The sequence below is a fragment of the Ochotona princeps genome, chromosome 13 (assembly GCF_030435755.1).
Source record: "Ochotona princeps isolate mOchPri1 chromosome 13, mOchPri1.hap1, whole genome shotgun sequence".
Classification (NCBI taxonomy): Eukaryota; Metazoa; Chordata; class Mammalia; order Lagomorpha; family Ochotonidae; genus Ochotona; species Ochotona princeps.
Genome location: NC_080844.1, coordinates 65,228,282 through 65,242,446, shown reverse-complemented (window position 1 = coordinate 65,242,446; position 14,165 = coordinate 65,228,282). Strand labels below are relative to the sequence as shown.

The 14,165-nt window shown below is 53.0% G+C and overlaps 1 protein-coding gene across 1 annotated transcript in view; it reads left to right on the top strand.

The window, feature by feature from the left end:
* The window catches only part of ADAM12 (ADAM metallopeptidase domain 12), a 281,918-nt gene that overhangs the window by 170,615 nt on the left and 97,138 nt on the right, over positions 1-14,165 (top strand). The window contains exon 5 of the mRNA XM_058671586.1: positions 10,779-10,855. Coding sequence (XP_058527569.1) covers positions 10,779-10,855 — 77 coding nt within the window. The remainder of the gene's footprint in view (positions 1-10,778; positions 10,856-14,165) is intronic.

The window sequence follows — 14,165 nt, the reverse complement described above, 5'->3', positions numbered from 1 at the left end:
AATGAAAGAAAGGTTTGTAAGACTAACAGGAGGCAGAGACAGGACAGTTCCTGACATGAAGCTTTGCCTGTGGAAGTAGGCTTGTCATGAGCAAAATCATCTGGAAAGATGAGGACGGAAGAGGCATGAGCAGGTGGCGGTGAAGGGAGGTGTCACCAGCAGTGCCCTCCCTGCCACTTGGGCCACAAGGTGGACAAGTCATTGTTGCTGGTACTGTGCAGAGCAGTGGTGGTGGGAGGGCAGAGGGCACAGTAGATTCTAGTTTGTTGAGTGTGTACTGGGGCAACCGAGCACAAAGATTCAGCAGGCAGTTGGCAACATAAGAGTCCGGGCTGCAGGAGAAAGACGGGTCCCAAACTGAAAATCAAAGGGTGACCTGCAGGCCTTCAGGCTGGGATTCCACGCTTCACTTTGTTACTGTACCACCTTTTGCATGAAGCTTGTTATTAAGACAATCTTCCAGACTTTGCACCAAGGCTGATCTCTACAGCATAAATCAGTATTCCCCAAAGAAACAGAGAGACCCTGAGATGCTGGGCAGCAGACTGGCACCCTCCAGAAGTCCACTGTCCCTGAGGTTGAGCCAAACATGTCCACCACGGACACATCTGGAACACATCAATATACTTGTGCCATTCCTGGAAGAGTCCTGGCTTCCTGCTTCAATCTCCCTTCCTCACTGGCCTGTGCACTGCTTCCCCTGGTCTCACTGGGAAGGAAACATGTGATAAGAGAAGAAGAAACACAGGGCTCAATAAGCCAGGGCTGGGTAAACAGCTGCCAGGTCTGCTTGGACTCCAGCCGTAGAAGCTAAGGGCTGCAAACCTCGGGCTTAGCAAGCAGCTGGGCTGCAAAGCTCCAGGCATTGCCTGCGTTGTCTCCATGTGGGACGAGACCCACGCAGGGTGAGATCAGTGTGGTTTTCTCTGCTGATACACGCATGCTTAGGGGTGCATGTGGGGGTGGTCTGATTCCTTGTCATTTTCCCGTGGGAGGTCATCCAGGAAGGGTAGATGCCTGCTCCATGGCTTCACTGCTCCCCACGGGGCGCTGTGCTCCCTGCTAAGTGGAGCAGAGAGTCGGTGTCCAGCAGCCCCACCCTCCCCTAGGCAGGTCCCCAGGTCTCGGCCCCCAGGAGGGGACAGGAGAGAGTGGGAGTGTGGGTTAGAAGTCGCGGGGGACACCACCCCTGCCCACAAAGCCCTGTTCTGCAGCTGAGTGAGCTGCTGCCATGCTGTAGCCATGCTCCTGCTCTGAGTCACCTCTGCTGCCCGTGCAGTGGGCACGGCTAGCAGGCACGGCTAGTGGGCACCAAGCCTCCCAAAGCAGCCTGCACACCTTGCTTTCGTAATGAGAAAAGCAATGACTGGCCTTGCTTGCAGCAGTCACCTTGTCCCTGAGAGCTGGAAGAGAGGCGAACTCACGACCCTGAACAGCCGCTCCCCACGGCCTCAACCCCTGCATACTCAGCAGCCTGGCCCTACATCTTGTGGCCAGACAGCTTTGGGGCTTTTGTTTTTGTTGAATCAGATTGGAAAGTGAGGGGGAATCTGCTGACTCGTCTCCTCATCCTCCAAAGCCAGCACACCCTGGGTTGTCCTAAGTTTACAATTATATAGAAAGAACCATTTGCTGGCTGCCATGCCCTTGCTGTCCCTTCTCTGATTTCTGAACCGTCTGTGCATCCGGGCCTGGCGGCATGCAGGGATGGATTCAGTCTTGGTTGGAGGCTCATTATTTTTCTCTGATCATGCTAACTAGCTGTTTACCTAGGAGTGAACTGTCAGAGGCTTCACACTTCTCAGGCCACATTGAAATGGAGGCTATGTCTTACGATGTGACTTCTACTAAGGCCCGCTGCCATCTGGACTTGGACAGCTGTGCCGAGGACATCCCCAGAGAAGGCTCTGGGAAGCACCCACGCTCGCAATCAGTGTTTGGTGCAGCTGGGTCATGTGGGGCCCGCATGGTGACAGAGCACCTGCCAGGCCGGGCACTGAGGCTGCCATAGAGGAAGTAGACTAGGGGACTCTGCTGGAGGCTGGCAGGGGAGACTGGCTCCATTCTGGTCATCACAGGCACAGCTAAGATCAGTGCTGAGTGAAGGACAGGGTTTGTTAGTCTGGTATAGGTAATCATGGAAGGCTTCCTAGAGGAGGGACCGTGAAGGCCGACTGAGCTGGCCCATCAGCTGCCCGTGGAACCTAGTATTTTGGCCACAAGTATTGTTTGGGTTCTGGCCTATCCATTTCCATGGCAACTATTTCCAGTTAAAAGGAGGTAGGGTCTTCCAGAGTCAGCTTGATGGTGGACACCGAGGCTGGGAGACATCAGAGAGCCGAGCACAGCCCAGACAGTCCCGAGCACCTGAAGGACATGATGGATGAGTCAGGAGCTAAGATGGAGTCGGAGACGATCCACAGTGCAGCCCGGGCATGACCAAACCAGTTAGGAAGTATGGCAATGGCTTGGCTCTCCCTGCCTTCGGGTCTACTGCTCTTCCTGCAGTGGCTGCCTGAGGCTCCCCAGCCCTCTATGTGTGCCGTGTGCCCCATGGGACAGCAGCTAGCTCATCTCCCACTTTCCCTCCTTCCTACCGGGGATGCATGAGTCACCTCAGTTGCTCCGTACTCGTAAGCTCGCCTCGCTGTACTCCACCTGCTCTGGCACCAGTGGTCTGAAACATTGCCTTACATTCCTGCCACGCCTGATTACGTTTGTACTTTGATCTTTTGTATCTTTCATTACCTCCCCATTGCCCCTTTGATCAAGCCCAGATTGCCTAGTAGGGGCTTATTCATTCATATACCCAGCAAGTGTTTACTGAATGCCCAACATGACAGCTGCTGCAGGTAGGCACCAACAATATGCAAGGCAATTTGTTCAGTAGTTTTCCTATATTTTGTTGTTTGATCCTCGTAATAAATCAAGTTTTGCTACTTTTACATCCAGACGGGCGCACTGAGACACCAAGGAGCTAAGCAGGCCCAGGCTGCAGCCAGAGAGGATGTAGAGTCACATCAGCCAGGCTGATCTAGAATCTGCCATCCCGGCCACTGGACGACACTGCCTCTTAGTTACTTGAGCAAAGCACCGAGTGTCTGTTTTACATATATTTTGGCCAAGGAGTTGGTTGTCATGGAGCTAAAGCAGCTTAGGGAACAGATTGGCCCTCGTGTGCCATGTGGGACACCCAAACATGGCAGTGCAGGGGAGGCTCAGCTGAAGTGGGTCCCCAGAATCCAATGAGAGGCAAGAGGACAGTGTCTGGAGCTCACTGATGTAGTAAAGGTGAGCCCAGGTGAGCCGAGCAGAGAGTGCACGCTCTGTGCTCAAGACCAGGAAGCCCAGGCCATGTCCCCAGATCTTCTACAGGAGGCGGGACTTCCTCTGTGTTGTGAAGAAAGAAAAGGGTGCGAGATGGGCCCTCCGTCCACATACAGCTCATGTGGGGGTGAGAGTCGCTCGCTGTAGAGTCAGAGCCAGCTGCAGAGTGTGGCCAATGATGACGGTGCTGTGTGCAGGGCGAGCAGTTAGCTACCGAGCCCTCACACAGTTAGGCCTTCCATGGTGTGTGCTGGCCATAGCCCCTGCTCGGCTGTGACAGTGCATGCATGGCTACGCTTTGCCACGCTGCACCAAGTGTGCCGTCTGAGGACAAAGGGTTGACGTGTGAGCTGCTAACGGAACCTTAGGTCCTGGGTGTCTCCATCTGGTCACTGTCTCCACCAGCTCCTTCTGTGCATTTTGCTGGATCTTCTCAGATTCCCACAGTGTCCAAGGGAGTTGGGAGCTGGGAGTTAGAATCAAGTGAACGAGTGTGAGCAAATAACCTCTCAAGCAGGACTGTTTCTTTCATCCACTCATTCAGGAAGCGTCCAACGGTCCAGGGTTCAGTCCAGGGTTCAACGCAGGCAAAGCCAGCAGGTGGACAGCAGAGCGCCCAGCATCATGGGAGATTGAAAGCATGTGTTTATGTTCACATTCTACATCTGTGACAGTGCCTGGCTTTCTGCAGTGCGCCTCTGCATGCCCTGTGCATTCCACCTGTGGAACCCGGCCAAGTTCATTAAGCCCCTTTTACAGATTGTAAATGGAGTCTCTCACATCTCAATGCCAAGGCTTTTTCAGCTCTGCTCAGACATCAGCAACCTTGCAGTGACAGATGAGTTGCTACCAGGCTCATGGGTCAGCAAGACCCAGAGAGAGGGAGAGGGAGAGGGGAGGGGGAGAGAGAGGGGAAGGGTGAGAGAGAGAGGGGAGGGGGAGAGAGAGAGAAGGGAGTGGGGGAGAGAGAGGGGGGAGGGGGGGAGAGAGAGAGAGAGGGGAGGGGGAGAGAGAGGGGAGGGGGAGAGAGAGCAATTTGTTAAACAGGCATTAGCTAATGCTGGCCTCCAAATGGCTGGATGATTTGAACGGCCCCTGAGGTTAGTTCTGGTAGCCAGACATGCCTCCCTTTGGAGCTGTGGGAACCCTGGAGGTGAGCGTGTGGCCACTTCTTCCTTCACCATCCTGCCCTGCATCACATCACCCAGCTCCCTGCAAAGTCGCATCATGGGCATGGTCGCTTTAGCCTCCTGGAGACACATAGTACGTTAGCTCTTCATATCCCATAAGAGGAGGATGATGGTCTGGACACTGGTTCTTTACATCCTGTAAGAGGAAAACGGTGGTGTGGCCACAGTTGTGCTGCAGTGCGCCAGCCTCACGTGAACCTGCTCGCTGCTGCCGCGTCCCAAGACCCCTCCCGCTGGTAGGTTTTGTTCTGCACTGGAAAATGATGTCACTGTTCCTGTGAGGGCACCACCATCGTGAGGCACCGTGTGTTCAGGGAGAGCATTCCGCCCGCGACTGTGGAAGTGATCGCTTGGCTTTAGAATAAGAGGGAGAAGAGGCGATCTGAGCATGCCTTCCTGGCAGGAAGCTGGGGTCCTCAGCCTTCCCTTTCTGTTCTCTGACCTCCCATGTTATTTATTCAGTACAGCCTCAGTTTCCACATCCATGGAAGGCTGGCTGAGAGACCCAGCGCTTTCTCCCCACTAGAACCTTGTAGAATTCAGGAGCTAAGTCAAGGTCATTTGCTGAGTTGCCTGTGGCAGGGAAAGAGAGAGGAGAGGGATAGCATGTCAGCAACCATGTCCACCCTGGTCGGCCACCGCTCCTTTGAGTCTCAAGGCCAGGCCATTTTTGTTACCGCTGGAGCGTATCAAATTCCTGCCTTTGCATCCCCTCCGAGTTGGATCACAGGAACTTGACTTGGCTTCCCACAGGGCAGAGTTGAGGACTACCACTTTTCAAGTTCAAGAGTTCTTATTCCATCTTTTCTACCCACCATTATATTTGATTGGTGGCATGAAACAGAAGGAAAATGTACTTTACTGGCATGGGGAAATGCATTAGGTTAAGTAGTGAGTGTACAAAATACATGGTTAGAGGTTTTGTAAAGGGGAGGATGTAATTTTGTGGTTCTGCGTGTTTGGGAGTCTTCTGTGGAATGTGTTCTTGGTAGAAATAGAATGTATTAGCTCAGCAAAGTCAGCAAAGCTGGCATCACGGGAGGACAGTGTCTTGTTCTGCAGTGTCTTTAGGGACATGTGCCCATTTACCCAGTGTGGCTCCTGGAACCAGTGAGACAGGGATGGGTGTGGTGTGGTGTGGTAAAGGGCTCCACCCTCCAGCTAAGGTGCCTGCTGTGTACCTGGGGTCCTGGGGCACAAGATCCCCTCTGGCACGGTGGCTGCCCATTGTGTCTGGCACATGGCACACCACGCCTACCATGCCCAGTGCTCACCTGGTTACTACTTGGTTACTGCCGCCCGCATCATTGCCTGAGGCCACCTGGCCTTGACCAAGAGGCACACACTCATCTGTAGGCTGTCCTGGGCGGCCATCACTGGCCCTGTTGGAGCTACACCTTAAAGAATCAGATTTCCCAGCCACTCAGCTGTGAGATTATCTGCACCATGACTTGCCATCGTATAAAGGCCCAGTCACATTTATGTTTAATATTTTAGTATTTAGGGAGTCATGTTGAGATAAAAAAAATTAGTAAACCTCACGGGATTGTAATTCCCCTGGAGAATCTGGAATTTGGAGATGACAGGTATGTAATGATGACAGGTATATAAGAAATGGATTTCCGCAGGGTGGGAGTAGTGGGTTTGCTCATCAAGCCCACAGTCATGGAATGTTAAATCGAGAGCAGTATGACAGCCAGTCCTATTTCTAGAAAGTGATGGGGTTGTTTACTTTTAGGAATAGTTTATGAGAGCTAAAACCCACTACCTCCTCTTCTAAACAGTATTTCAACTGAGCTGTTGAACTGGAAATTAATTGGATACTAATTTGTTCTCAGCTTATGCTTTAATGAGCTTGTAGTTCTGTGTATTTAATTTGAAAGTGCATTTGATAAATACTCCATTAAAACTAAATTGAGACTCAGAATGAGTGCATTTGAAATTTCAGAGGTCAGTAATCAAGACTATTATCATTTACTTTTTAATTATTTTTATTTATTTAGAAGAGAGAGAGAGACAGACTGACCTCCCATCCCCCCGGCTTACTGCCCAGCTGCCTGAAAAGACTGGGGCTGGGCCGGGCCCGAGCCGGGGGGCCTGCAGCCCCACCCAGACCCCCTCGTCTGTGGCAGTTTCCCACAGAGCCGGGCCATCCTCTGCTGCCTCCCAGAACGTCTATGAACAGGGAACTGGAGACGGAAGCAGAGCCAGGTCTCAAACTCAGGGTCATATGGGAAGTGACCACGCAGCATGTAAGCTGCCGTCCCAGGTGTCCACCCCTTGGTTTGAATTTCTTAACCAGTGCTAGGATGCCTGTAACAATAGTCCACGTTTCTCTAAAGCGGGAGAGATTTTATATTGTGTAGGATCCCAAGATTGATTGTGCACAGAGCCCTGTGGCTCCAGGCACCCCCCCAGGCCCCCCATCCCAGACACAGGTGCCACTGTAACACCTGCTGTCTTTTCAGTGTCTGAGTGTCCTCAGCTTGGCACGCTGGCCACCTCTGTGTAGCCAGACCGCTCTGGGGATGATGAGTCAATAATGAGTTACTTCACAGATTGTTCTCCTCATGCTTCCCCCTCAACCTGGACTCAGTCATCTGGGTGCTGGGAGGGAGGGGCACACAGCCATCAGGCTGTCACACACAGAGGCTGGGGACAGTTAGCAGCAGGTCAGCCTCTGCCATGGACTGGGAGGATGGTGTGGGTTGGGCAGCCTCCCCAGGTGCCAGGGATCCTCTGCTAAGACACAACCTGCGGCAGAGCCAGCCTTGCGAGGCACCGTGATGTGCCTCCTGCACCTGAGCCTTGTGGTCAGACCACTAGCCCTGTCCCTGAACTGTCACCTGTCCCTGTTGTCCCTGCCTTTGCGCGTGCCTTCTCCTGTACTGGCCCCTGGATGGCCACCCAGGAAGGGGATTTCAAAATGAAGCCCACGAGGCTCTCGTTGCTTGCATGTGAGAGGATCAACAGCCGAGAAAATCCAACTTATGCTAAAACTCTTAAACTGAGAAGATGTTCCAGCAAGATGGTTAATGAAGAAAACTTACAGAACTAGAAACGTTCCTTTATGTTGGAAAACAACAGCATAAAAGACCTAATAGAAGAAGAAAAACGTCACTCATAATATCAACAAACCTATATAACACCTTTGTATGAACTTAACAAAAACGTTCCAATAGGCACCTGGGGAAAAAAAATCAAACTAAACTGAAATTCTTAAAAATAACCTTATTAAAAGGAGAGACCTGCCGTGTGTGTGAATGGGAAAGTTTCCTTGTGAAAATCCAAGTTCATTAAATGGGCACTTGCCTTCAGTGTAATCCAAGCTGAAATCTCAATGTAGATTACATTTTTCTGAGATGTACCTGAAAGAAAACTGGCAATAACAGCCTAGAAACGTCTGAAAAAATGGAACAGTATCCGAAGAAAAGTGTGCCAACACAATTAAACAGGAAAAGGAACAGTTCTGCTAGTGTGCTGGGACGATTGCACATCCACATCCGACCCACAAAATCCAATGCAAAATGGGTTAGAGATCTCAACGGGAGAGCTAAAACTCTGGGATTCTTAGAAGTAAGGCTGGATCTTCACAAACCTAGGTTAGATTTCTTGGCTGCAGCACCCCAAGCGTGAACAATGAGGGAAGGGCATAATGAACGTGCGCCCACACAAAACCTCTGGCCTCCCACACACCCAGGCCAGTGAGACATCCGCAACGGGAACTCAGGTCCGCTAAGGGCCCAGTATCCAGGATAGAAAGAGCCCTGTGACTCAACCACAAAATCACTAACTCTGTTTGGAATTAGGGGAGAGTTAAACCAATGTTTCTACAGAGGAGATGGCACATGGTCATCTGCACATGAGTGGCGTTTAACATCCTTAGTCTAGGGAGATTAACAAAAATCAAGTTAGGACACTATTTCACATCCCCTGGGATGCCTATACTGAACAAAGAAATGCTAACGGGTTGGCCTGGGAGAGGGTGAAACCCTCATTTCTTACGTTGGTGTCAAGTGGTCCAGCTGCCTAAGAGAGCAGTTTGGCAGCACTTCTGAAAATTAAACCAAGTGTCCATGTGACCTCACAGTGCCATGTGCCCACATGCCTGCTTACAGGGAACCCCAGGTCAGGGAACCCCAGGTCCTCCCAAGAACACATGCTCTAGTGTGCACAGCAGTGCTGTTCATACTGCGGGGAAGTAGAAACAGCCTTGGACCCATCAGCAGATAGAAACGTAAGCAAAAGACTGAACATCATTGGGCAGTATGAAGCAGTGATGCACTGACACCTGCTACAGCGTGAGTGACCCTTAAGCATTGCCCTCGGGGAGAGAAGCTGGACACAATTTGTCTGATTCCAGCCCAGGCCCACCTTACAGACTGCGGGTTCAGCATCAGGCCACGGCATCCAAGTGGACGTGGCAGCCAAGTGAATCCAGGGAACCTGAGGTTCTCTTTACAGTGTGCTGTCATCTGCGTGTGTGGCAGCAGAATGCCTCTGAAGACGGCTGGGCATAGTCCTTCACTCAGAAACACTGTGCTGTTTTCAACAGCTAACGAGCATCTGAGCTGCAGGTGCCAGGAGACTTGCTTGACATGGGACTGTCTCAAATCTTCGCTTTCTTGCGCAGTGTCATAAAACAAGTATGTCTGTTTCTGCAATGAACAGAGTGGGCAGAGCTGTGAGGATGGGTACTTGACCAGCAGCCACCAGTGGCTGCCGAAGGACAAGAAGTGACTACTAACACAGATGAGGATTTGGGAAGGAGCAGATACAGGACTGATCTGGAATTAAGTTTACAATATGGTGAGTTTTCTAAAACCTGCTCCTGCTATGATTTTAAAGAGAAAATTTTATGAACAATCATCAAAACTGTACGGTGTGATGACTCGGGGACGGGTCGGTGGAGGTTTGCCGGTGAACTAGCGCAAGGAAGGCAAAGGTGAAGTCACAGGTGATGTGACGAGGTGACACTGTGTCAGGGAGGAAAGGACAGATCATGGGAAGACAGCTGGTTTATGGGGGAACTGGCTTCCAACCGCACGCTTCCACCAAGATCACAGTGGTAATTGGGAGGCTTGGGAAATGCAAGAACAAGGACTTATTTATGACTTTTAAAAAGGCTGCTTTCGGCCTGGCGGCGTGGCCTAGCAGCTAAAGTCCTCACCTTGAGCACACTGGGATCCCATATGGGCTCTGGTTCTAATCCCGACAGCCCCACTTCCCATCCAGATGCCTGCATGTGGCCTGGAAAAGCAGTCAAGAACGGCCCAAAGCCTTGGGACCCTGCACCTGCTTGGGAGACCTGGAAGAGGCTCCTGGCTCCTGGCTTCGGATCGGCACAACATTGACCGTTGCAGTCACTGGGGGAGTGAAGCATCGGATGGAAGATCTTCCTCTCTGTCTCTCTTCCTCTCTGTATATCTGACTTTGAAATAAAAATAAAATGAATCTTAAAAAAGAGGCTGCTTTAAACAATATTCAAACACGCATAACAAGAATAAGATTGATAACTTTGAACTTGTGAAAATCAGAAACTCCGAACAACAGGCATACTAAGCAGAGCATAGTAGTAACAGACAACGTGTCAATCTGCCTGTGTGAAGAACTTCTGGAATCGACAAGAAGACAAGCAGGACAGTGCTGCTCTCCCATCCCCCGCCTGTGTGGCCTTCCAGCTGGCCGCGTACTTTGGTGCTCTGCTTGGTGACACATAGCTCGCCTCCCCTTCGTTCCTGCCTCCTCTGTCACCCACACCCACCGGGTCCCTTTTTATAGCAAGGATTTTGCCTGGCAGGACAACTGCACCAAACCCTGCCTGCAAAAGGGGGGGTTTCCTGTCGCCGTGTGCTTGTGGAGGGGCTAGGCTGGTACCCAGGCATCCAGTCCTCTTGCCTCTGAACAGGCTGAGGCCCCTTCCCCAGGGGGCCCCCTCATACACAGCATTCCCGGGGGCACCACCGGGAAGGGTACTGCGTTGGCCCGGCTGCTGCTTTGCCAGTCAGCTGCTTCCTTGGGGCTGTGGCGTAGCCTTCGTTCGATAGCGAAGCTAGCTGTGATTGCAGGCAGAGGTAAGGAAATGTGCCTGCCGGGTCTTTCTTTGCAAGCATTGGTGTCGGGAAGGAATAGAAACCCAGGAGAGTGTCCTCTAGGGACTGCTGGTGATGCCACGGAAGACCGACAGAGAGGGGGAGGAGGGTGGGTTTGCCCAGCGTGCGAAGAGGTGATCACGAAACCTGCTCTCGCTCTGCCCTTTAGGGTCACTGTTACTACCACGGTCATGTGCAAGGAGACGCTGCTTCCGCCGTCAGCCTCAGCACCTGCTCTGGTCTCAGGTAAGTGGCCGAAAGCACAGCAATCATGGACGCACTCTGCCTTCCTGTGCCCCCAGGCCCTGGGAGTGAGAAATGGGGTTCCGGCTTGGCCACGCCCCTGTCACTCAGCTCCCAAGCCCACACCGTCTCTGCCCCAGGGTTGGGAGGCACTGAGCTGGCGCGTTTCCGCTCTCACAGTCTGTGGGATCCTGGATGTGGCCCTCAGGCCTAAGGGCCTCGAAGCCAGGCCTGGGAGGGGGCCGGGGCAGTGCCAAGGCAGATGCTTCAAAGGCCTCCTCCAGTTGGGAAGTAAAGGAACTGCTTTTACCACAACGGAGGTGAGTGGAACCCAGGTGAGCTAGGCAGGGGCTCGTGGCGCCCCCAGCAGCAGCAGCGGCCATGCTCCAGGCTCCCGGGAAAGCCATCTCCCATGCGGCTCTCAGCTGTCGTGGCCTTTGCGAGCCTTGAGAAGCTGAGCCTGGGTCCTCTGAGTCCGAGAGGTTTGGGCCAGTGGTGCTAGGCTATGGCTTTGTGAAGGAAAAGGGAGAAAGACGTGGGAGAAGGTGTGGGTTGAGCGTAAGGCAGGGCTGTGCACCACACACCGGAAGGAAGAGCCTTGCCTCTGAACCCTGTGTGGAACCCTGGGAAGGGGAACACTCAGTTGCGGTACACTCACATGCACATGTGGCATCATACACCACAGCACACACATGATGTAGTACCACACACCACAACACAGAGAACATACTATGCATGCACACACGTACACACCACAACAGGCACCTATGACCCTAACAAGACTTAACATAATATCCACCACAACATACAACATACTACATGTGTATACCGCAGCACACACATAAGAGCAAATCATGACACACCACACATGATGTAATACAGACCACACACGTGGAGCATCATATAGTACAACTATCAGAACATACTGAACATATGAACTAGACCATGCACCTAACACAACGTGACACATAGCGTCACACACCACAATACAACATATTGCACCTAACACATACATATATAACACAATACCACACACCACACAAATTGTGGCACACACAGCATACACGCAAAGTGCCACATATAGCCTTGGCAGCCTCAGGCTGGGTCACGTATGGCCTGGGTAAGCTGAGGGAAAGCCCTCTGGCTCCAGCTGGGCAGAGGGGAGCACTGTGAAATAAATGCTTATGCCTGGAGTTTGAGAGAAGGCAGAGGAGCAAGTGCGGGGCATCCCCACCCCTTGGCTGGTGGGGATGGAGGCGCAGTGGGGCCCCCATGGCTCCTTGCCGCGGTGCCCCAGAGAGCCCCACTGCCCAGGGCTCTGTGCTCTGGTTAGAGACACAATGGACCATGCGTCAACAGAGAAATTCCTGAGTCATGCAGTCAAAACGATGATCTCATGAGCGGAGACTCAGACCCGAGCGGGGAAAGCTGCCCTCCATCAGTAGCTCACTGACAGCAGAATCGATCAGGACAGGAAATAAAAGGGAAACGCAGCCTCAGGGGTCCTCGCCTGGGAGATGTGAAGGAAGAAATCTGTGGTTAGAAAGTATGTTCAATAGCGCGTGCTCCCAAGGCACATTTAAGGTCTAAGACTGGGGAGGGAGGTCCTCCAACCCCAGAGGACACAATGAGGTTGGGGGAGCCCTGCAGAGAGGATGCGAGGAGATGGCATGCCAGGTGTCAGGCAGGCAAGGACACATCCTGTCCTGGACCAGCAAAGAAGAAAGGAGAGAAACCCCACAAGTCATCATTCAAAGCTGAAAGGGAAGCGAATGAGGGGGCAGTGCAGGGCTGGAGAGGGGAGATTGGGTGAGGAGGCCGGATTCGGGGAGGCAGTGCAGGGTTGGAGGGGGGATGGCAGGTGAGGAGGCCGCATGCGGGGAGGCAGTGCAGGGTTGGAGGGGGGATGGCGGGTGAGGAGGCCGGATTCGGGGAGGCAGTGCAGGGCTGGAGAGGGGAGATTGGGTGAGGAGGCCGGATGCGGGGAGGCAGTGCAGGGTTGGAGGGGGGATGGCGGGTGAGGAGGCCGGATTCGGGGAGGCAGTGCAGGGCTGGAGAGGGGAGATTGGGTGAGGAGGCCGCATGCGGGGAGGCAGTGCAGGGTTGGAGGGGGGAGATTGGGTGAGGAGGCCGCATGCGGGGAGGCAGTGCAGGGCTGGAGAGGGGAGATTGGGTGAGGAGGCCGGATGCGGGGAGGCAGTGCAGGGTTGGAGGGGGGATGGCGGGTGAGGAGGCCGGATTTGGGGAGGCAGTGCAGGGTTGGAGAGGGGATGGCAGGTGAGGAGGCCGGATGCAAGGGAGCAATGCATCCTTCGTGGGTGCCTTCATCCTTGTCTGAAGGTACCTGACCTTGCCCCACCCCCCTTTGCAGGAAGTTTCGAGGGGAGCCACCTTCCTGATCTGCCCGACTACAAATATGGACACCTATCATGGGTCTTGGGAGTGGGAGACTGGCAATTTGCTCCTGCCCAAGTAACACTGAATTGTGTTTCTTGGAAGCTTTATGTTGACTTTCCATTTGTATTGTGATGTAACTGTCCCCATACCATTCAGAAAGTCTTCCATCAAGTTGTCATAGGGTGGAAGTGGCCAGTGTGATGGTCAGTGAAATCAAGGGTCACCTTTCTAATGAATGTCATGTTTTGCAAGTTAGCAGTCAGGGAAAAAGCAAGCCTTGCCCAATAAGTGTTGCATGTAAAGAACGGACTGAATGGACGCCTTCGAAGAACTCTGACCAGGAATCTTAGCTGAGATTCCAAAAGCAGACCAGAGTCTTGGAAGGCAGGCAGTCTGCAGGCTCAGGCTACTGCCCGTGGCTGTCACTGGGCCACTGTCCCCCTGGCTCCTGGTGTCTCAGGGTGGATGGGTAGGCATTCCTTTATCCTGAATGCACCTGGCCAGGAAGTCTAGGGCCCAGAAACTCAAGCACATGAAGAAGCTGTGTAGTCACCTTTCTATCTGCCAGACCAGGAATTCCAAGAAGTGACCAGGACCGCTACACTGCTCGACCTCAGAACTATACTTTCCGTGTCCCCAGGAAATCGTAGTAGAATCCATGGGTGCTGCGTGCCAGTGCTCAGCAAACCTGCCTCACAGCCAGTCCCGAGTCTTACAAACTCGTCACAGTGCAGCCTCTCCTACGGAGGAAGGAAGAAGCAGGGTATACACCACCTGCTCCCTGGGAACAGTCGCCCCCTTGGCTTCTGCTGGCCAGCTCTTCAGCCTCTGGGCCTCTGGGCCATGCCGCGAGCCACTCTGTGCCACTGCCCCACTTCCAGTCCCTTCCTCCTGGGTAAACGTATAGCGGAGTCCA